Genomic DNA, 21,800 nt, shown 5'->3' with positions numbered 1-21,800 from the left:
TTTAAATGGACACTTATTGCCTTGAGTAAGATCATGCTGCACATTACCTCCGTGAGACCTCAAAAGGATTTTTAGGAAAAGGATTTTCTTTTTCTTTTTTTTTTTTTTTGGAGGGAGGGAGGGGGGTAATATAACAGTTGTGTGCTTCAAGAGGTATATTACATATTACAGTCACATCACCCGCTCACACACCCCCACATACACGATATCCAACAGAGAGGAGAAAGTGCAGAGGCAGTGAAGAGCAGCACAACCTCAGCCCTCGGTGTCTTCTTCTGGGACACACCGACAAGTACAGACACATCACCCGCCGTGTCAAACCTGTGGCCAGCCAGTCACAAGACGGTCTCTAAATAACATAAAACACCTACAGAGGACTTTACAGTGGTCCAGCTAAAACAAGGATGGCTGATAACCCAGCTTGATTAACCCGAGATCTTCACAGCAAACTCCACATTACATATTAAGTGATTTCCAGCCTTAGTCGGGCCCAGACTGTGATTCATACTAATGGGAAGGTAGACTAGGCTGTAGGCGCTCAGCCCTAAATTAATTTATCAATAATTTAAGTCGCAAAGCTAGACAGGAAATTGACGCTCTCCCTCTATCCTTCACCCTGAAAACAGCTGCTTTAGCAATAACACCGCGTGCAGATGAGTCAAACATTCTGAAAAAGTTACTTAGGCGGCTGAGTGTTTGTGCGTTTATATGAAATTACATGGAAGTCGGAAATAGCGGGCTATTGGCGGTCGCTCATGCACAGACCACCGTCAGTCCAACACGACTGGTTTTAACACTTTTGTGAGGGACACTAACACTCAGAGGTGTGGACTCGAGTCACATGACTTGGACTCGAGTCAGACTCGAGTCATAAATTTGATGACTTTAGACTCGACTTGACAAAATGTAAAGAGACTTGCAACTCGACTTGGACATCAAGGACTCGTGACTTCACTTGGACTTGAGCCTTTTGACTTGGAAAGACTCCCTCCCTCTATTTTTAACACGGAATTTAATAGCAAATGAACCGGCACCGCACGAGCCAAAAGGCAGAGAAACTTTCCAGTCTACAGCAGCGCACTGACATAGATTGTGTAACAAAGCGAAGAGGTGCCACTCCGCTGTATTTTCACTGGCTAACAGCAGCACACTGGCTTAGCTTGTCTATTCAGAGAAGAGGTATCGCTTCGTCTTATTTTTCAATCTATGTTATCACATGCATACTACTGCTGATTCATTGGTAGCTGAATTGTTAGGTCTGTTTGATAAGTAATTTACATTACTTAATTTACATTAATTATATTACATTACCAGACGGTGATTCTGCTTTACAATTTGATTTTATGACTGCAGGATCAAAAAGGTTTTCCCAGGTAGTGTGTTTTGTTAAATTAGAAGACAGTAACAAAATAAGAATGGAGCAAAAAAAAAGTTTTTATAAATAAATACAGATTTTAAAAGCATACATGATATGTTTATTACTCTGTTGTCAAAAGGACTTGAAAGGACTTGAAACTCAAACTGTAGGACTTGGGACTTGACTTGAGACTTGTCAGTCTTGACTTGGGACTTGACTCGGGACTTGCCTGTCTTGACTTGGGACTTGACTTGGGACTTGAGGGCAAAGACTTGAGACTTACTTGTGACTTGCGAAACAATGACTTGGTCCCACCTCTGCTAACACTTGTGTTATTTAATACTGTGGGAGTGCCACAATGGACAATATAATGAGAGAAGCAGAGAGTTAATGCAGTCACAGCAAAGTAATTCTGCTTTTCTGTGACTGACAGCTTAGTTGAAACTGGATCGTGCTAATGAGGCGAAACCCAACCAATCTGGTGCTCCAAGCCGAGTAAAACAAACGCTAACGAGTATTTGCAAATATTGTTTGACTCGGGAATGGGGAGCGTGTGGGAGGTTGCGCGTACGAGTGCATATGTGCGCCTGCAACTGACATCTCTGCCACATGTATCATCTCTCTCTGCTTGGTCGTGTGCGTTTTCAGGAAGTCAACTTTCACGTAGGCGTGTGTGTGTGTGTGTTGATGAGGAACTCACTCTGGGTGAAGCGCGGGGGGTTGTCGTTGACGTCGGTGAGCATCACGGTGACGGTGGTGGTCCCAGACAGACCGCCCAGGTGGCCGCCCATGTCCTTGGCCTGGAGCACCACCAGGTATTGGTCCTGGGTCTCCCTGTCCATGTCGGGCACCGCCGTGCGCAGGATCCCTGAGGAAAACACACACACAGGACAGTTTTAGGCGGGGAATGCGAAGACATTTAAGGCCGAAATAAGTACAGTTTTCACTGCCCCAACAGCACAGAACAACCATAATTTATCCGCGACGGTTTGATAGGGTTGTTGATCAATAGCAATGACTCAATGTTTACTTCACCAGATGCTGAGATTTCTAGCTTTCAAAAATCATTTTCTGGCCCGGCGTCTGTTTTGGAACAAAAGCTTGGAGCGCTCTGTGACCAGCATCTTAACAAATTGCACACTCGAGCCAAGAAAAAACTGACAAAGCAGTATCATTTTCCCAGTATTGCCTCTTCATTTTCTGTTGCATCTCCGCTCCCCTTTGCTAGTTTGCTGGACCTCATCTATTTATGTCAATTACAGGGAATCATACGCCGCGCCAGGGACCTGTCAATGTTTTTGCAATTCCTCAGTCGTCAATACAAAAAAAAAAAAGCTACTTACAATTGTGGAGATGTTATTTTGTAAAAATTTCAAAACTTCAATTTGGGTGATTGGTGAATGACAAAAAAAAAAAAAAATGCACAACCTCTCAATTGGTAATGTAAAAAAAAAAGTCAATCAAACTAAAAACTAAAAACAAATGTGTTTATCAAGACACTTAGACAGCTTTTCTAACATTTTGCTAGATACAAGGTTTTCACTCGACTGTCAACAGATTACTTAACGCCCCTTTAAAGGAGCACAGAAACACACACACACACACTCACACACTCACACACAGATATGCGAAGAAGCTCATATGAAAAAGATATATGACCACTTGCCAACAGCCAGACACGGTGACAGAGCGGAAAATCACGTTCTGTCTCTCTTTAACACACACACACACACTCACACACATGCGCACACATGTACACACATCCACAGCCAAGCATCACTTTACACGCATTCAACATCGATCACCTCCACTATGTAAATGGCCTCATTCTGCTACATATGATTGGTTGTTGCACATCAACGGCTGGCTGTGGCTCGCCGAGCGTCAGCCAAAGCACAGGCCCGGCTGACTTGGCAGCTCAAGGTGAATCACATTCAACAAGGGGCTGTTTTGAATGCTAACGAACGCGCGGCGCCGGAATATGTCTACATTTCTGAGCAGCACTCGCGAGTAAACAAAATGAATATTTGAGCGAAGGCGAGCGCGATGCGGAAAGCGCATTTCGGCGAGGACCTTTCGGCGGCGGAGCGGGCGAGGAACGGAGTGATTGAAAAACGAGGGAGAGCGCCGAGGAGGAGAGAAGAAAGCGGACACACTCAGAATACTAAACCGTCCTTAATAGCAGAGTGTCACGGCTAATACACACTGGGTGGAATTAGGCTTATATTCCCCCAATTAGCATTTCAAAAACCCACTGCAGCTCTCTTCACTCGTTGCACTGCAGAGGTCCCGGCATGCCAAAGCAATCAATTACAAAACACTGACATTCAGCGAAGAAGACACAAGTATCGGTCACCTTCGACCTGTGGGGACAAAACCAGCCGTGTGTTGTTGCTGTTGGCGCACACACACACACACAGTCAGAGTCACACACACTACCTCCTCACCTCCTGCGGCATCACCGTGATTAAACGCCCTACTCCAGCTAAGTGTTTACACGCACGCTGTCAGTCAAACACCGAATCAAAAGCATCAGTCAGCACCAACTCAGTTTTTCGGAGTAAACCAGCCCATGATTCTCCTGGGGCTATTAAAAAAAAAAAAAAAAAAGAAAACCTACACCCCCCTCCACCAACAGCGCAAAAAAACCCTTTGCCCCGGGGTGACACGCGTGACACGGAGGCATATCGGGAACACACGTCAGATTTCAAGCAAAGAGAGAGACAGGTCCTTTGAGCCCTTTGTAATCTGTCCCGTGTAATAGTTCACAAACCCTCCGCTGACATCTCCCTTTGAACACTTGTCTTTTCGGCTTTCGCCTCGCTCCGAAATAATAATGTTAGGCTGTTGCTGCGTTTCTGTGAGATGCACATAGGCCCTGGCAGCATGAATACATTTCTGCCAACTCATACCGGGGGGTGGGCGGAGGGTGGGTGGGGGGGAGAACAAAAAAAAAAAAAAAAAAAAAAAAAATGGGGGGGTGGAGAGGAGAAGGGGGAGTTGAATGATGGAGGGAGGCAGGGAGGAAGAGAAAGGGGGGAAATGAGAGGGTGCAGAGGAGGGAATAGGGGAAGTGGGAAAGATGGATGACTAAATGTGACAAGAGAGCGCGGAATGCACAAGGGGGGAAAAGTGTCTGTGAGTGTGTGTGTCAGTGTGAGAGTGGGAACGAGGGAGGGGAGAGAAAACGAGAGAGAGAGAGAGAGCGAGGGCCGCGCTTCCTCATTCGAGTGCACAACCCACTGACTTCTTCTTCTGCTTATTTACCCGAAACCGTGTGTTGGTGTGCGCGCACGTTTCGCCTGTGTATACCTTTCAGTGTGCACCTGTGTGTTCACGTATACGGCACGCGCGCTCCTTAATGACTCGAGAGTGAATTCCCTTGTTTGCATGATTGCTCTTCCACATCTTGAGTGTGTTGGCTCTGCTGCAACGTGTGCATATTTGCTTTTTGACATCTGTATGGTTTTGGGGGTTTTTTTTTGTTTTTTTTTTGGGTGCATTTTTCCCGCCTGTGCAGGTTGTGCACATGCTAAATGGCAGTCAGGTGGGAACATGCACACACACACACACACACACACGCACGCACTTATTCAAACACACTCACCTGTCTGGGGATCCACAGAGAAGTACTGCTGGCCCTGTACCAGTGTGTACACTAGCCTGGCGCTGTTCCCGTAAGTCGGGTCGTCCGCATCTGTTGCTGTCACCTGGATTATAGACGTGCCTGGAGGGAGGAGAGGAGGAGGAGGAGGAGGCAGGGAAGGAGGGAAGATAGGAAGTAAGGGAGGTGAGAGATAAGAATGGGCAAAGAGGTGGGAGAGGAATGGGGAGGGTAGGAGGGAAGGAAAGAAGGAAGGAGGGAAAGTGAGTGTGGGAGAGGGCAAAGAGATGGGAAAGGAAGGAAGGAAGGTAAATGACAGTAGGAGTGGGCAAAGAGATTGGAGAGGAATGGGAGCGGAAGGAAGGAAGGAAAGGAAGGGAAGTGAAGGAAGGAAGGAAGGTAAATGAGTAGGAGTGGGCAAAGAGATTGGAGAGGAATGGGAGCGGAAGGAAGGAAAGGAAGGCAAGTGAAGGAAGGAAGGAAGGAAGGAAGGAAGGTAAATGAGTAGGAGTGGGCAAAGAGATTGGAGAGGAATGGGAGCGGAAGGAAGGAAGGAAAGGAAGGCAAGTGAAGGAAGGAAGGAAGGAAGGAAGGAAGGAAGGAAGGAAGGAAGGTAAATGAGTAGGAGTGGGCAAAGAGATTGGAGAGGAATGGGAGTGGAAGGAAGGAAGGAAAGGAAGGGAAGTGAAGGAAGGAAGGAAGGAAGGAAGGAAGGAAGGAAGGTAAATGAGTAGGAGTGGGCAAAGAGATTGGAGAGGAATGGGAGCAGAAGGAAGGAAGGAAAGGAAGTGAAGGAAGGAAGGAAGTCAGGAAGGAATGGAAGTGAGAGTTGAAGTGGGTAAAGAGATAGGAAAGGAATGGGGAGGGAAGGAAAAAAGGCAAGAGGGAAGCAAAGAAGGAAGGAAGGAAGGAAGGAATCAAGGAAGGAAAGTCAGCAGGAGTGGGAAGAGAGATGGGAAAGGAATGGGGAAGGAATGAAGGATTAAGGAAATATGGAAGGAAAGGAAAGAAAGGAAAGTGAGAGTAGGAGGAAGTAGGAAGTGAAGGAAGGAAGGAAGGAAAAAAGAGAGGAAGTGAAGGAAGGAGAGATGGAAAGAGAGCAGAAAGTGAATACAAGGCAGTGGGCAGAACACGGTGCTTCACTTGCATAAGAAAGCTTAACATAATGACAACCTCACTGTTCTCTCTCTCTCTCTCTCTCTCTCTCTCTCTGTCTCTCTTCTCTCTCTCTCTCCCCCCACACACTCGTTCCTTTCCAATCTCTTTCGGCGGCGGCGTGACAAATACTTTATTCACCCCCTCTTCATACCTCCGCGACTCCCCCGCACTTTCCCCCGCCGCTCACCTTCTTCTCCCTTCCGATTCCCTCTGTCTCACTTCATTTCTCTTCATCTCCGTCTCCAATTCCCTTTCGCTCCCTCTCTCAATCTCTCCGTCTGTCTCTTCAACGGCCTCCCTACGTCTCCCCGTCTCCCCGCACCTCAGCTCTCTTAAATCTCCCCTTTTTTTTTTTTTTTTCCTTCGGCTCGCAGTGAGTGTCGGCCTCACAGGGAAACGTTGAGATTGTCGGGGCAAAAAATCAATGAAATTATATACAGTGTGATGCAATAAATGCACGTCAGACTGTATACATGTGTTTGTTTATGAAGGGTGGGGGAGGGAACTACGATTCCCAGCAGGCCTTGTGGCTGACAGGCTCTGAGGGAGTAGGGGATTTGCGGGAGCAGCTGTTGCATTTTTTTTCTGACATCAAAGCCATGTGTGTCACCACGAGAAGGATGGATAAGGTGTGTGTGTGTGTGTGTGTGTGTGTGTGCTTTCTGATCTATTACCGGTCATTAAGAATCAGAGAGGCTATTGACAGATGGCAGATGCAAAGATAGAGCACATCAGATAAAGAGAGAGAGAGAGAGACTTCTTATTTTTTTGCCTACATTAATACACCTTTGGCCATACATTTTTTATCTGTGCTCAGTTTTGATTTTTTTTTCCCATCTTGTCAAACCCCTATTCTGGCCAGCAAAACAACACAGGTACATTTTTTGTCGATATTTCAAAGCACTTCTTGACAATGCAGGTTTGGCTGGACTGACACAGACTGCTAACAGCCTGCAACTGAATCCCTTCATGTTTCTTTTCTGTTTTTTTTTTTGCTTTTTTTTTGCTTTTCTGCTTTTTCCTCCGATAGATGAGTAGAAGAGGAATTTTTGTAAGAGAATGATCAGACCGACACATCAAACAGGCTCGGTTGCCAGGTTGATGCAACAAGTACAAGGCTGAGACAAAGCTATTGATATGCAGCTCACCAGCAGCGCTATAAAGCCACTCACAATCCACAGAGATCAGATAGTCACACTGCCACATATCCATCTGGAGCGCCCGGTCACACCGCGAGATATCTGTCCTCTGGGGAACATGAACACGAATCATACCAGTTTATTTATTTCTATCTGGATATTTTTTTATTTATTTTTTTTTGCACTTCAGAACAGGCAAAATTCAGCTTCCCTGAATGCACATTCACATCTGGCAGTACGTTTACACGCACGCACCAGCAAAACAAATTCAAAACAATTTGCCGAGACTGTAGCCCACCCGAAAAAATGTCGAGTGGAGAGCTGGCTCGGCTCCAGCGCCTCGCATCAGTGTCTCATTGCCGTCGATGAATCCGCCAAAATCCCACCGCCACCCCACCCCACCCCGGCCTCCGCCCAAATTTCCCATGTAGCGAGTCTTTGATAGGATTCTCAGAGCGGTGCTATCGCCACAGTCACGCATGCCGAAAAGCGCCTCGGTAAATATTGAATCGTCAAGTAAATATTGAATCCATGATTGACTGAACAACTCAATCTGAAGACTGAGCTGCTTTGAGGAGCAGGCGCTCGTAACCCAGCTGATAGGATTGCTAAAGAGTGTTCATCTCTCCTTGGGCCTTTGCCCTGGCAGCCTGCCGCCAGGGTTCTTATTCAAATTAAACAATTCAATGTGGGAGGGACCTTGATGTTGAAAAAAAGAAAAAAAAAGAAAAAAAGAAAAAAGATTTCAAGAGGCTGACGGCAAGAACCTGGGGCCATACTCCTTGAGTTTTTTTTTTTTTTCTTAACTAACCAGTTTAGGGGTGAATTATTTAAAATAATACCCACTTCCTTTGTAATTTCAGAAGTTTTCCTAAAAGCAGCTCTCAGCTTTTTAAGAGGAAGAGTGCTTCTTAAAGTGGAACCCATTATTGTGTGTTAGAGAGGAGTTTAAGTGGAGACAAGAGTGCTTGTTGTACATACAAACTATTTCCTACAGGCACTCTGCAGCCACACTCGGAAACCCAATCTGAGACAGGTTTTGTCAGTCCAACACCTCACTGCAATGCTGCATAAGCGTTAAAAAAAAAAAAAAAAAAAATCACTCTTTTCTCTCTGCCTTTATCTTATATTATTTCTATTCCTTGCACAGAGTCCAGGACACAGCGCTCTGGCCCTGGCCTCTGCAGTCTGTACTGTTACTTACTTTTAAAGCCGCAAAGAAAGGAAGGATTAGCTTTTCATTTTACCACTAACTACTTCTCCTTATTGTAACTTACCAATCTGACACATAAATGCCAAACAATGGATCACAGAATTAATTTCCCATATTTTTATGTCAAATTCCCATTTCTTCCACTGTAGATTCTGGAAAACAATGTATTGCTTCATGGTGCAGGCCTACCAATCGGCATATATAAAAATGACAACCAATAAAACCATCAAATAATTTCAGAATACATGAATAAAACCAGATTTTTTAAACTGCAAAAAATAAAAAATAATGTAAAATAGTCTCTTCTTCCTCAAACAAGGTAACCAATCTGCCAGTGGGATGAGATAATGCCACTTGTTTCTAACACTAATCAACTTGTTCCCAGATTTTTCTTGGATGAAGTGTCACTGTCTTGGTCCTGGTGGGTTGATCTGATAGATCCTGCCTTGTTTTAACATATTTCAGCGTCCTTGTTCCCAGACAAAACAAGCAAAATTGCATTGGAAACAAGTGGAATTATCTCATCCCACTGCTACATTTCACATTTATTATGAGAAATCCAAGGTTTTTAAAACTTTATATGAGACTGTAAGACTTTTCAAGCTTTTTGCAGGAAAATACCCCTCCCTTTCTTCTACCCCTCCCATCATACAAAACTTTCAATTCAATTTCATCATATGAAACGTACAATTTCACAGCTTTCAAACTGACACGGGTGGCAGCGTGCTGCATTTTTGGGTGTTCAACCCTGAAAACCCTGTTTCCTTTCCCTAAGACACCGCTGTGACAGGCTGATTCCCGGTGGCTGAAATTTATTCATTTTGGAAGAATTCAGAATAGGCGACAGTTGAAAATTATGCACAAAGCATTTCAGTATACTGACTATTCAGCTGGCTTCACTGCTTTTGAGCCTCTGTGGCTGTGTACACGCGAAACTAACGTTGTGAAAGTGACATAAAATGAGCATGAGGTACGTCTCCGCCGTAAAGTATGTTGATTTAACGTCCACGAGAGGCGGCCGCATGCACAGCGCATCGGCCGGGACGGGGGTGTGTGCAGACAGAGGGGCAAAAAGGGCAACTTGTGGACTGGGCCTGTGCTGGAGCCAGCTGAGGCAGCAGCCGTGTAAAGGTGACGTCTCCGGTTCAAATCTGGTCTGGAACCTTTGTCGCCTTATCAACCCTCCCACACACCAACCCTCTTTCCCATCTCCTCTGGCCTCTTTCAACTGTAAACTGCCTAATAATGCAGAAATGCCATAAAAAAAAATAATCTTTAAAAGGCCATTTCCCCCAAATGTTATGGGGGTCTGGGGGCATAATGCTCTCCTGAGAGGACTCTTTTTAAATATCTGCTTTTAAAAACTAATTTCTGGTCAGTTTTGTGCAGTGGTATGTGCATACACTTCCAATGGCCAAAATGCAGTATATACTTCTAGGACCTCTCACAAAGATTAATATGTTCCACCCAATCTAAAAATTACAGGTATAAAAACACAATATGAACTGAAATAACTTTGATATATCAAATGGGGTCCAGAGTGTCCATTTCGTTTTCCTGCAGCTATGAAACACCTAGTCAGGATTGATATTTCTGGACTGTGTCACTTGGTTTGTACAAAATATCTAATGGCAGTATTCAGTAACTGAAATTTCCACTTTTCATCCTCAAGTTGCATTGTTCTATTGTTAAGAGGCAGTTTTGTCTCAGGCTGCTGAAAGTGAAGCATTTTGAGAATCACAATCTGTCCAAAAATTCAGTGTGGAAGTCTTACAGCGAGTTTTATGCTTAAAGGCCAACCCTAACAGTTGTCTCTCGATGCAGGTCAGCAGGCTGCCACTGAAAAGTTTTTTTTGTTTGTTTGTTTTTTCTGGTATTTGTTTTTTGTTTTGTTTTTTCTCCCACAAAGGAGGTCCACATTTTATTTCTACAAATTGAAAAAGAGAGGAAGGCTGGCGCCGTGTTATCTTATGAGGAGAATGAAAACAGCTATGCTCCCTGCAGACCACAGCAAGCTGCTGAGGAGAGTTAAGACATGTGTGCCAGGATTGAACAGTGATTAGTGTTAGGCCTAACTAATTACATTTCCTCATGTTACTGTAACTGAGTAGCGTTTTTGTGTACTTGTACTTTTTTGAGTATTTTTTCAAAGTCAGTAAATTACTTTTACTTAAGTACAGTTTTGCTTGAGTTTGTCCTTCACTACATTCTAAATCACATCCATTACACAGTGCAAATGATCAATAACAGGTTGTGGAACCTTTCACAATAAAAGCTCAGTCAGCAGAGATGAGGAGAGGAACCTGCTTCTACTTTGTCGGTTCTACTTTTTGTCATTTCCAAATTTCACAGTGAAAGCTGCACCATGAAAAACTGCAGCGAGGACCATTTAGACTCAACTGGCGAAAAGTGTGGAATACGTGTGGAGAAACGGAGAAAAACATCACTGAGCTGGCCTGACGATGAGAACCATGCAGACTCAACCATCATATCATATCCTTATTCCACATCTGTCAGCTGAGTCTACACAGTCATCAAGCCTCAGTAATTTTATGTAATGTCCCTTTAAAAGAATATAGTTTGTACTGTGTTCTCTCCTCTTTTTCTAGCTGCATGGAAAAGATCACTCCTGACACAGTTACAGTTCTGAAAAAGTCACTTTTACTCCCAGTACATTTTAAATGAGCTGCTTTTTACTTTTACTGCAGCAGATTGATATGGCAGTATTTCTGTTTCTACTGCAGTAAATCAGCAAAGTAACAGTAACTTCTACTTGGAAACACCATCTCAGTGTGTCAGCCAGTGCATCGTAGCTGAGCAGGAAGCACAATGGTACTGCATTTACAGCGAGCCGTTTAGTCTGGTCATGGAAACTTAACACAGAGTTTAGAAAGAAATCAGCTTGCCTGGTTTCGCTCTGTACCTTCCTAGCCTCTCATGTCTCCAGACCTCGCTCCCAAGTCATGCAAATGATGCAAAATGAACCCGTTTGAATACTACAACCTCTCGAACTGTCTGTGTTTGGATTGGTCAACTAACCTGGCTTTACAGTTTACAGTTTTTCCTTTTATGAAAAAAGTGGAGGTACAGCAGGAATGTTTAATAGAGATGCTAACATTTCTAACTTCAGCTGTGTTGAATTATTAGACTCATTTTAGTCATTTGCTGTGTGTATGATTTTATGTGGAAAACTTCCAGGAAAATGGTTCTCTTTTTTCATTTTTTTTTTCAAATTGTATTTATTTATTTAGTATCATTATTTTATTGTCATTATTTGGATTTTTGCATTTTTTTTTTTATATTTCTGCTTTATATTTGTGCTTATTTGATGTGCAGCAAATGGTTCAGGCCAGATTTGAATCATTAGCCACTGGGGCACCCAGTTCTGGTTTAATTAATTATTAATTATTATAGGTATATATTATTTTCAGATTTGTAAAGGTAGGATTATTTCTTATTTCAGGAATAACTGTCAATCCCAGTTTCGGATATGGAAAATACATCACGAGAAGCTATCACCAGGGGTGAGGACAAATACATATTGCATGCAGTTCATGTAGTTGATGTGTAGGTATTTTTAGTTTTAAACCCTAATTATTTGAGTTTGCATGTCCTTGTTATGGGGTTGTAGTATCTTGTGTAGACAATGTCCGCTGTAGGCAAAATCAGGTCAGGGGTGTGGAATGTGTAGGGTCCATACACTCCACCCCCTTGACCTGATTTTCTAATGCATGCTACTCACCTGGGGGAGCGACTGTCCAATGAGAATCCCACACCTGTCTAGGGATGTGGCTCTATATATACTGTATTTGCTCTTGGCTTTTGTCCTCTCTGCCTCTAACGAAGGCACAGTTGAGTTGAAACGTCTGTTTGCACAATAAAGGCAAAGAGTTGATCAGTGAGCTCTCCTTCCTCTCTGTCACATGTTCACCGTAAAGTTAGGCAGGTGCCGTATTTGCTGCAAACTTTGTATTAACCCTATTGCCAAACACACAGGCCTTCACACATGGCAATCTCACCAACTCAGTCATGTGCTCAGGCAGCTCATGCAGCCACTTAGGTCTCTTTTTAGTGCTGGTGGGGCTGTTCTTGTTCTTATAAATAGTTCACATTACCCACTGACGTCAAGGTCGCTAGCAAATATTTCATAACAAGTGCAGAAGTATGGTTAACTGTAGTTTTTTTTTTTTTTTTTTTTTTTTTTTCATCCAGGGACACATAAGAACACTGCGGCCTCATCAGCTTTTTGTCTGGCCGTGGCCTTTACCGGATCTCACTGCTTCCTGCTACACCTCTAATCCCGCAGGGAGGACGAGACACAATGTGCACTGCTAATTAATTCTTTATGTATTGGAGACCAAATCTGGCCACTTCCATTTATTTGCTGCATTGAAGATGTTCATTTGTTACCACTTTGCCACTATAAATCATTATTAGAAAGAAGTTATGACACAGTTTTCATAAATTGATGCAGGCTCACTATTTGGCAAGATGAAGTTACTGCTGCACTGCATCTATTCTGTTAACTTTCAGATTTTGCTAGCTGCTTAGCCTACTGTACTTGATCTTGCCAAATAGTGAGCCTGCATTGGTGAATGAAAACTGTGTGATAACTTGTTTATGCATGATTTATAAAGTGTTAACATCCAAGTTATGAACATTAACCCTTTATAAGGTTAGTCTTATTGCAATGTGCTACTATTAATTCAAATCTAATCCCGTCTTCTACTTTTTGTAAATGCGTTTGAGACATGACACGATTGAGCTCCTAATGTTAAAGTCCCGTTTTGTGACAGGAGAGTAACGTGGGTTTATTATGTGACAGGATTCCGATGCTGCTCGCCAAAAGAATTTGACACATGATTACACACGAGACGTACCAGCACCGAGCATCAGTCACATCAAACAGCATGCTGGGAGTCAGCCACTCAAGTGGCGAGTTAGTTGGACACTAATTTGCTTCTGAGATGATTTTAAAATTCATGCAAATCTGGTGCAGTGACCTCCAGCAGCATGCAGATTCATCTTTGTGCTGCACTGACCACAGCATGGTTAGTGATACACAGCGTGATTAAGAGGATGTGTGAGCAGCATGGGTGACTTAGCAGCTGATAACTGGGTTAACTAGGCAAATTGCTTTTGACAGGAAACGATACTGGTACCTTGGTGTGTTCATACCTCGAACCACCAGGCATCTGATCTTATAATAAAAATCTAAATTTAAACAACTGAGCATTAATTTTGCCACTTTTTAAGAAATAAAGAATATAAAGGATGAGGTGTCATACTTCGGTGGTTCATTATTCTATAGTTCCCTTTTTCATTCATTTGGAATTCTCATCAGCCAATCACTGAGGAAGATTTCTGTGGATACAAGATCAGCCCAATTTCATATCAGCTTCATGAATACCTTCTTAAAAGAGATGCTTAATTAGCCGCCGTTAAAGTACTCCTAAATCTAAGATAAAAGATAAAGTGCTTTGTTAAAGCGAAACCAACAAGATGTCACCAGGGAGGAACTTGAAGTGAGGCCCAACTGCTTTGGGGAATAGCCAATCAAACTTAAGCATTCTTTTTTTTTTTTGTCAGTATAAAAAGACCGTACAAAGTTACTGGAATATCACATCCAGAATTCAGAGAGTCATCTTGTAAACAAACTCCCACACAATCTCACATCATATTCTGAAAAACTGCAGCTCTCCATGCACTGAGGCTACCTAGGAAGAGTGGCAGGTTTTCCCACCACCCCAAACCCAGTTTATTATTCCATTTGATGAGGGCTAAAAAGACTGCATAAAAAATGGTCATACAAGTTGAATGGGATCCTTGGCAGACAGCATTGTCACGGGAGCAGGCGTGACGGGGCTCTGCATGATGGAAATGTAGCGCCGGCTTCTTCTGCTCACCTTATTTTAAAAACAAATATCAGCTCAGCCCAAATGGTAACAGTGCACATGTCACACTCCCGGCTCTGACATCAGGGGCTGCATTACCACGCTCACAGCTTTCTGCGGATGAGTTCATGTCCTGGTTAAGGTGCTTTCACGATCGTACGCACACACCGAGGCTCATTCAACGGAGTTTGAAGCGCAAATTCCAATTGGAATCCCAAATGTCAATTCCATTTGTTTTACCGCAGCAAATAACGTATTTTGCATCCATAAAATACTCTGACTGGCAAAATTCTTTTAAGTGGGTTGCAACATCTTAGTGAAGCCTTCTGAGGTATTCACACACATATAGCCCATAGCGCCTCTCACGCTTCGCAGAGCAATTTTTTTTAACATGAAAGGGAGTGTGAAAAGGGGCAAGTTGCGGGGAAGAGGGTGACTTGTAGGTTACCAAAGCATGTTCTGCACACAGTTACACAACCAAAGCTGATGCCACAGAGATATGATCACGAGTCTTGACAAGGAGTCAAAAATAGGACGAATTTATATGCAACTTTATCCATCCATTTTCTGTACACACTTCTCCTAATCAGGGTCATGAGGGGTCATGCATACACACGTTTCCTCGTGCGATCTGAGGGTGACGCGATGAGATGCAGATGAAACATCAGGTGAGAGAATATGTAAAGAATATTTTAGTAGAAGATTGTTTAGGTTAGGGTTAGATAATCAGCTGCACTCAAAGTGTGTTTTTTTCTTTTTTCATTTACAGAGACTCGTAAAATGCCAAAGATACATCTATTAACGTAACATTGATTAATTACTTGTGTGTGATCCATTTTATCATTCTTTTAATTTGCAATAAGTCAGAGTCAACATTTTAATTAGCTGTTAATATTCTTTTATCTGTAGTTGTGACACACTTTGTAAGGCTGTTTGAGATTGGAGCGCTACAAACGAATTATTGACACATTTCTCAGATATCACCGCACACTCAGTTTGGTTCACAGACAGGTGTAAAGCCCGGTGGAGACTGATGTGGAAATGGAGGGTTGAGGATGTGTCTTCATACATGTACGGCTAATTGTGGGAGAGGAGGAGAGCCTTGTGCATGTACACCCAGGTCCTCGCTGAGTGAGCTTTATAAATCCAACAAAAAGAATGTGTTTGCATATTTCCGGCTTTATGCATACACACAGTTTCAGTCATGAATCTAGACAGAGTTTTATGCATGTGGCCCCTGGAGATTCTCACAGACAGGTAAAAACCTTATCTGGGTTATTGCATGGCATTTACACTTGCTAGCTCATTAACTGAATACCTGAGCATCCTAAACATTAAGGGAATACGAACATGCATATAAATGTAGCCAGGAGCTGGCGCAACTAAACACCATAGCCTGTAAACTATAATCCAGATAAGATTCCGGGATATTTTCCGATATTACTTCAAGTTTTTGACGGATGTAAACGTTACTGTTGGTTTTCACAATCCCGGCTCACTTTTGCACAGCGGGATATCTAACTTATGGCGTGAAGAAGAAACTAAACTGTGTCATTCTATCATCAAAGCTCTTAATATTCTCTGTTGTCTGGATGGCAGATGGCATCGCAATAGCAATTTAATTAAGGTAGCTGTGTAACAAAAAAAAAAAAAAACGCAAGACAATGAATCTCTGCAGACTACTGAGCCAGTCAGGTCACGATGTAAAGTTATGAAGATCAGATTACGAGACACCATTTAATATCTTGCAGCGTAGGCGTCGTCTAGTTTATAAGGCAGGACTTGTGTTGCTTTGTGGGGACACGGATACAGGGACAGGGTAGCAGCCATTCTGTAAGCTGTGTATGGCGTATGGGATCTGCATCTTGTATACTGTCAGCATAGAAGTGTAACTAGTGATAACTCCCTTCACTGCAAAAACGCAAATCTTACTAAGATTATTTGTCTTATTTCACGTCAAAAATGTCTTATTTCTAGTGAAAATTCACTTGTGAATTAGCTAGAAACAAATTTTGCCAATGAAACAAGCAAATTTTCACTTGTTTCAAGCAAATTTTCACTTGAAACAAGAGACAATTGTCTAAAAACAAGTTACTTCTGAGGTGATTAAGTGTAATGAGATATTTTGACTAGGAATAAGACATTTTTGACTTGAAATAAGACAAATAATCTTGGTAAGATTTTGAGTTTTTGCAGTGTTTGTGACTCCCATTTTGCCCCAAACAAACACCAAGCCCACCCACACCCCATCTCCCACCCGGCTTGCAGTACCAATATTGGCCATCTCCGGTACGGTGGCGCTGTAGGGGCCCTCGTCAAAGACGGGCGGGTTGTCGTTGATGTCCTGCACCCGAATGATGAACTGTGACGACGGCTCCAGGGCGCGCTCTGTCTGCCGGTCGGTGGCCGTGGCGATGAGGCGGTACTCGTCCTTCTCCTCACGGTCCAGCGGCTTGGTGACGTGGATGTTGCCCGTCTTCTCATCGATCACGAAGACGGAGCCCGCCCCCTCGCCTCGCAGCACATACTTGGTGCGTCCATCATTCCTGTCCATGTCGGTGTGGAGCTAGGCGAGAGGAGGAGCGGGGAGACAGAGAGAGGAAGGAGGGGAAACGGGGAAGGAAGAAAGAAAGAGAGCCAAAGAGAGCGAGGAAGCAGCCGTGGGGGGGGAAAAGAAAGGGAGCGGGCGGGAGTTGTGCAAGGTAAGAGAGACAAAATAAAGGGGAGAGGGACAAAGAGGATGGGGAAGAAAGACAAGAGATGTAAACAGCAGTTAAAAATGAAGTTTGTTTTTTTTGAGACAGGCAGTGAAGACAAAACAAGGAGATTATCCACTGCATGCCTTGAGGATACAATGAATTTAAACAGAGGAAGACAAAGGAAATACGCACAATCAAACTACCTCTGTCTCCCTCTTGCATACTCTCTCTCTCTCCCTCCCATTCCCTTGTACGCTCTCTCATCTCTCCATTCCTACAGGGTAGCAGCTATGAACCAAGATCTCCTTAATCTCAATAATATCCAGAACACATGCTCTCCTGCTCACTTTTAAAGCTCCTATTCTCTCCCCAACAGCTGTGGATAGCGAGAGCTTACTTGCCCGTGTGCGCACACGGTGCCCCGGCTATTTAATGAAAGCACCAAATCAAAGGAATAATGAACAGCGGGCCAATCAATTATTGCCTAACTAATAGGTGTGTATGAGGGCCAGTGGAGGGGTGCACGGCTGTGGGACACGCCGTATCGATCATGCTCCAGCGTTGAGCTTTATTGGATCAGCGCCTGGCGGGATGGCTGAGCAGTGGAGCGGCTAGTGTCCTCTCATGCAGGGCGAGGTAATATCAGGGAAGGCTCCACGCCGTCCTCTGTCCCCGACGAAAAGAGACACAGCAGCGGGACGCGCCCTGCACATCAAGATTCAATCTCATTACCGCGCAACGACGTGGGTCGAATAACAACTGTGACAAAAAGAGAGCTAAATTAGCCCCCACTTCCAAGAAAGTGTGACATTGCTGGTTTAAACGGAGAGAACAGCAAAAGCTAGCTGGGGAAAGGATGGGGGGGTGGGTGGGGGGGCTCGGGAGGGCATTGTTGCGTGGCAACAGCTAAGCACATTTGCTAAATGAAATGAGAATAGATACTTTAAATCGAAGCATTCATTTAGTTTAAGGATAGCCATTTTTCAAGGGGGGAAACAGACTGGATACGCCTGCCTGTTGGGGGGTAAACGATTAGTATGAATGTTGACATTTTTTTCATAGCCAAGAGAGCAATCATAAATTCACACTGTCGGGAAAAGTTGAAATCTGAATGCAGCGTGCAGTCACAAGTTAAACCTTCACCTTCAAAAGTTCCCTTTATTTCACTGAGCGTACAACTGGTAAAGTCTGAAAGCACTCCAGCTGACAGAGAGAGGGGGAGGCGGGAGGGCAGCAGGTACTTAAGAAACTGGAAATAGACCTGAGCAACGGCTAACAGATGATTTTTTTGTAAAGTATGATATGGCTGAGGGGTCTGACATGCCACCAAAGAGCTAAAGGTCTGTTTGTGCACTGCAAAAACGCAAAATCTTACCAAGATTATTTGTCTTATTTCAAGTCAAAAATGTCTTATTCCTAGTCAAAATATCTCATTACACTTAAAATAAGACATGATCACCTCAGAAGTAAATTGGTTTTAGACAATTTTCACTTGTTTCAAGTGAAAATTCACTTGAAACAAGTGAAAATTTGCTTGTTTCACTGGCAAAATTTGCCAGTGGAAAAAGTGAAAAATCACTTGAAATAAGTGAAAATTAGCTAGAAACAAGCAACAACTTTTGCCAATGAAAAAAAGCAAATTTTCACTTGTTTCAAGCAAATTTTCACTTGAAACGAGAGACAGTTCTCTAAAAACAAGTTACTTCTGAGGTGATCATGTCTTATTTTAAGTGTAATGAGATATTTTGACTAGGAATAAGGCATTTTTGACTTGAAATAAGACAAATAATCTTGGTAAGATTTTGAGTTTTTGCAGTGTGCCGGCCTCTAAAAGCGGGCTGCGGAGTTGTTGGAAGTGATCAGGTGTTAATGTATGCCTCCACTTTCTCCAACTCGCGTATGCGCTGAATTTGCAGATAATACAGTGCAAAACTAGTCCAAACTGTAATTGAGGTCTTTAGCCAAAAAACTCATTTGCCACAACACTGGAACAGGGTCACAGGTTTTAGTAATATTCCAAATGACTTCACGGTGGCAGCCCGGGCTCACGCGCTCGCAAGTTCAATTACTGGGGAAATGTCTGAGCGAACATTTTCGCGACTCCTACTGACTTGAGGCGTGCGCTCATCTTCCATCTTAAATAGAGACCGGCTGGGACCAATTGGTCAAAACACCCGGCCGGTCAGGGCCGCCGAGGGAGCCCGGCTCCTCACTCGTCTTAACGAAGAGCCATTAACAATCAAAGTCTTAACGGTCCTGCGGCTTAACGAGGGGACTTAACGAGCTTCTTAATGAAGCCCCGGCCATCATTACCACAGTGAGCGGTGGCAGCTCTGATGAAAGCACCGCTCAGAGCCACTCTGGAGCAGGAGAGCCCAGCCTAAAGAAACCAAATCCATTTAAAGCTGACCTCTCACCCTTATCTGTCGCTCAGCAACGGACCGTAAAGATTGATTGGAAAGTGTAACAATCAAGACCAACTTTAATTCATCAGCTATTACCTCTATGGATATTTCATAGCTGCAGATGTGGCACAGGTTTACAACGTCTGTCACTGCAGAAATATACCCTAACCACATCATGACACAATTGGCCATCACCATATTTCACGCCGGCTTAACGTGAATAATATGACATCTCATAACTCCTCCATTTCATATCCTTCTGATATAACATCAAATATATCAAGAGCCAAACAATATGAAGCCACTGGCCACAAAAGCCAAATTTACCGATGTGTCACCTCCGCAGAGAGAGTGATTTCAGTCTGATAAGCTGCCATTTCCATTTTCCCCGGCGCCCGTTGTGTATGCAACACTCAGTCTCCCCAGACTCCTAAATCTCTTCAATTACTTATATTATCATAAGGTAATATGCTTATACTCATATACTCAATTTCACATTTTTGCAATAACCATAAATCACAAAGCGAGGGAAAAGGCATTCTGTGCCAACCTCTAAATCACTTAAATAACTTATACCCCCGTCTACTCAATTTCACATTTCTGCCGCACAATAAATCATAAAAAACAGCAAAATGTGTTTGTTTTTTTTTTTTTTTCCACAGCTGTGCATTAGCTTAATGAATGTGGATGTTTCCCCATACAAATTGAACGTGTGTTTGTGCGCGCATGTGCTATATATGTTTGCGCGAGGCTGAAATGGAGGGGAGGTTACAGTCGCGGGGAGAATTACAACGTGTGGAAAATCGGTTGTCACCTCACGTAAAATATCAATGGCGTGCGGTGGCGGTGCCGAGCACCACTGGGCCCCATGATTGGCAAAGCGCAGTTCAGCTCCAGCAATACACCGGGGAGAGTGTTCAAAGGCACGCAGGCAGGTGTGAGGATATCCCTCGATCTCCCCCCCCCACAAGCCTGAAGTGGAGAGGAAGCTGTTCACCGCCTGTGTGGCGACTTCAAACGAATCGGAGGCTATAGGACCGCTGCGAGCCGAGCCGCCCCACCAGCCAATCAAATTCCACTACAGGGCTGGGACGGAGGTATTGCCTGGGGGCTGGGCCCGAGCCAGCGCTTTCATATCAGTCGGAGTGGAGTCAAGGAGGGCAGAGGGGAGAGGGTCAGCCAATCGATTTGGAGCAGGCCCACCAATTCACAGCAGCGTCTGAAGAAACAGTCTGATCAGCGGGGGATACGGCAACAAAATTAATTTGGGACAGGGCCCATGAGTTCAGAGAGCCTGTTTGAAATGAAACCATGCCTAGTGGCCGGCTTAGCCAACCACTGAGATATCGCTAGGTCTGCCGGTGGGTGTGTGAGTGAGGCTTTGTTTGTGTGTTTGCGGTGTGTGTGCTGCGCCTCACTGTTGTGTATTTCTGAGCGTGTGTGAGCATTTCAGTGTGTCTGTATGTGTGCATGAAGGGTACGTGCTTTTGCTACACTCTTTTAGCAATAACCTTGTCTGTCTGTGTGTGTGTGTGTGTGTGTGTGTGTGTGTCAGCATTGGCACCTGTGTGTATTTGAGTGTGTACGTGTTTGAGGTGTATGTGGTATTCTATATGTGACTATTTTCACAGCATTCTTACTGTGTGTGTGTGTGTGTGTGTGTGTGTGCGCGCGTCACGGTTGGCTAGAGTCATTTTAAAGACAGAGTCTAATGACTTCAGGTCTCTCACTGCCCTGGCTGAACCTCCACTTGGAACACCCATTGCTCAGGCAGGACAAGGAGCCAAGGTGTGACTAAGACTGTGTGTGTGTGTGTTCATGTGTGTGGGTGTGTGTGTGTGTGTGTGTGTGCCCGTGATGGCCTGTACGAGTGCCTCCTGCGCCTTAGCTGGAGAGAGAAGAAACAGCTGAGAGCAGGCTGGGAGTGTGGAGCAGTAATAGAGCACAACGCGGAGCCGAGGCCAACATCTACACAGCGACTAATAATTAAAGTCAACAACTCCATGGGCCGGCTGTGATCGGGGCTGCCATCATCAGATGTCTTCCCTCGCTCTCCCATCTGGAAAGCGCTGGATCCCCATCTGGCCCCCAAGGGAGCGAGTTACACACACCTACATACACACACACACACACACAAATATGCACATACAGTGTGCACATGCATGTGTCCGCTCTCAAATCTGCCTCACTCTGAATGAATGAATGAATGAATGAATGAAAGATTTTATTTTCAAGTATACAACAAAAAGATATAATATATATATTTGTTCGTTTTCCATATATAAATACAAAAGATAAAAAAAGACAACAAAAAGAGTGTATCCTGTTTGA

The 21,800-nt window shown here is 43.9% G+C and overlaps 1 protein-coding gene across 1 annotated transcript in view; it reads right to left on the bottom strand.

Moving 5' to 3' along the window:
- cdh24b (cadherin 24, type 2b) overlaps positions 1 to 21,800 on the bottom strand; it is a 94,222-nt gene that overhangs the window by 58,052 nt on the left and 14,370 nt on the right. Inside the window, exons 2-4 of the mRNA XM_030074988.1 lie at positions 16,637 to 16,931; positions 4,965 to 5,084; positions 2,058 to 2,225 (exon numbers count right to left, since the gene is read on the bottom strand). Of these exons, the coding sequence (XP_029930848.1) occupies positions 2,058 to 2,225; positions 4,965 to 5,084; positions 16,637 to 16,931 (583 nt within the window). The remainder of the gene's footprint in view (positions 1 to 2,057; positions 2,226 to 4,964; positions 5,085 to 16,636; positions 16,932 to 21,800) is intronic.

This window comes from Myripristis murdjan, chromosome 17, assembly GCF_902150065.1.
Source record: "Myripristis murdjan chromosome 17, fMyrMur1.1, whole genome shotgun sequence".
NCBI classification, from domain to species: Eukaryota; Metazoa; Chordata; class Actinopteri; order Holocentriformes; family Holocentridae; genus Myripristis; species Myripristis murdjan.
The sequence above is the reverse complement of the archived record's forward strand: the minus strand, read 5'-3'. Positions and strand labels throughout refer to the sequence as shown.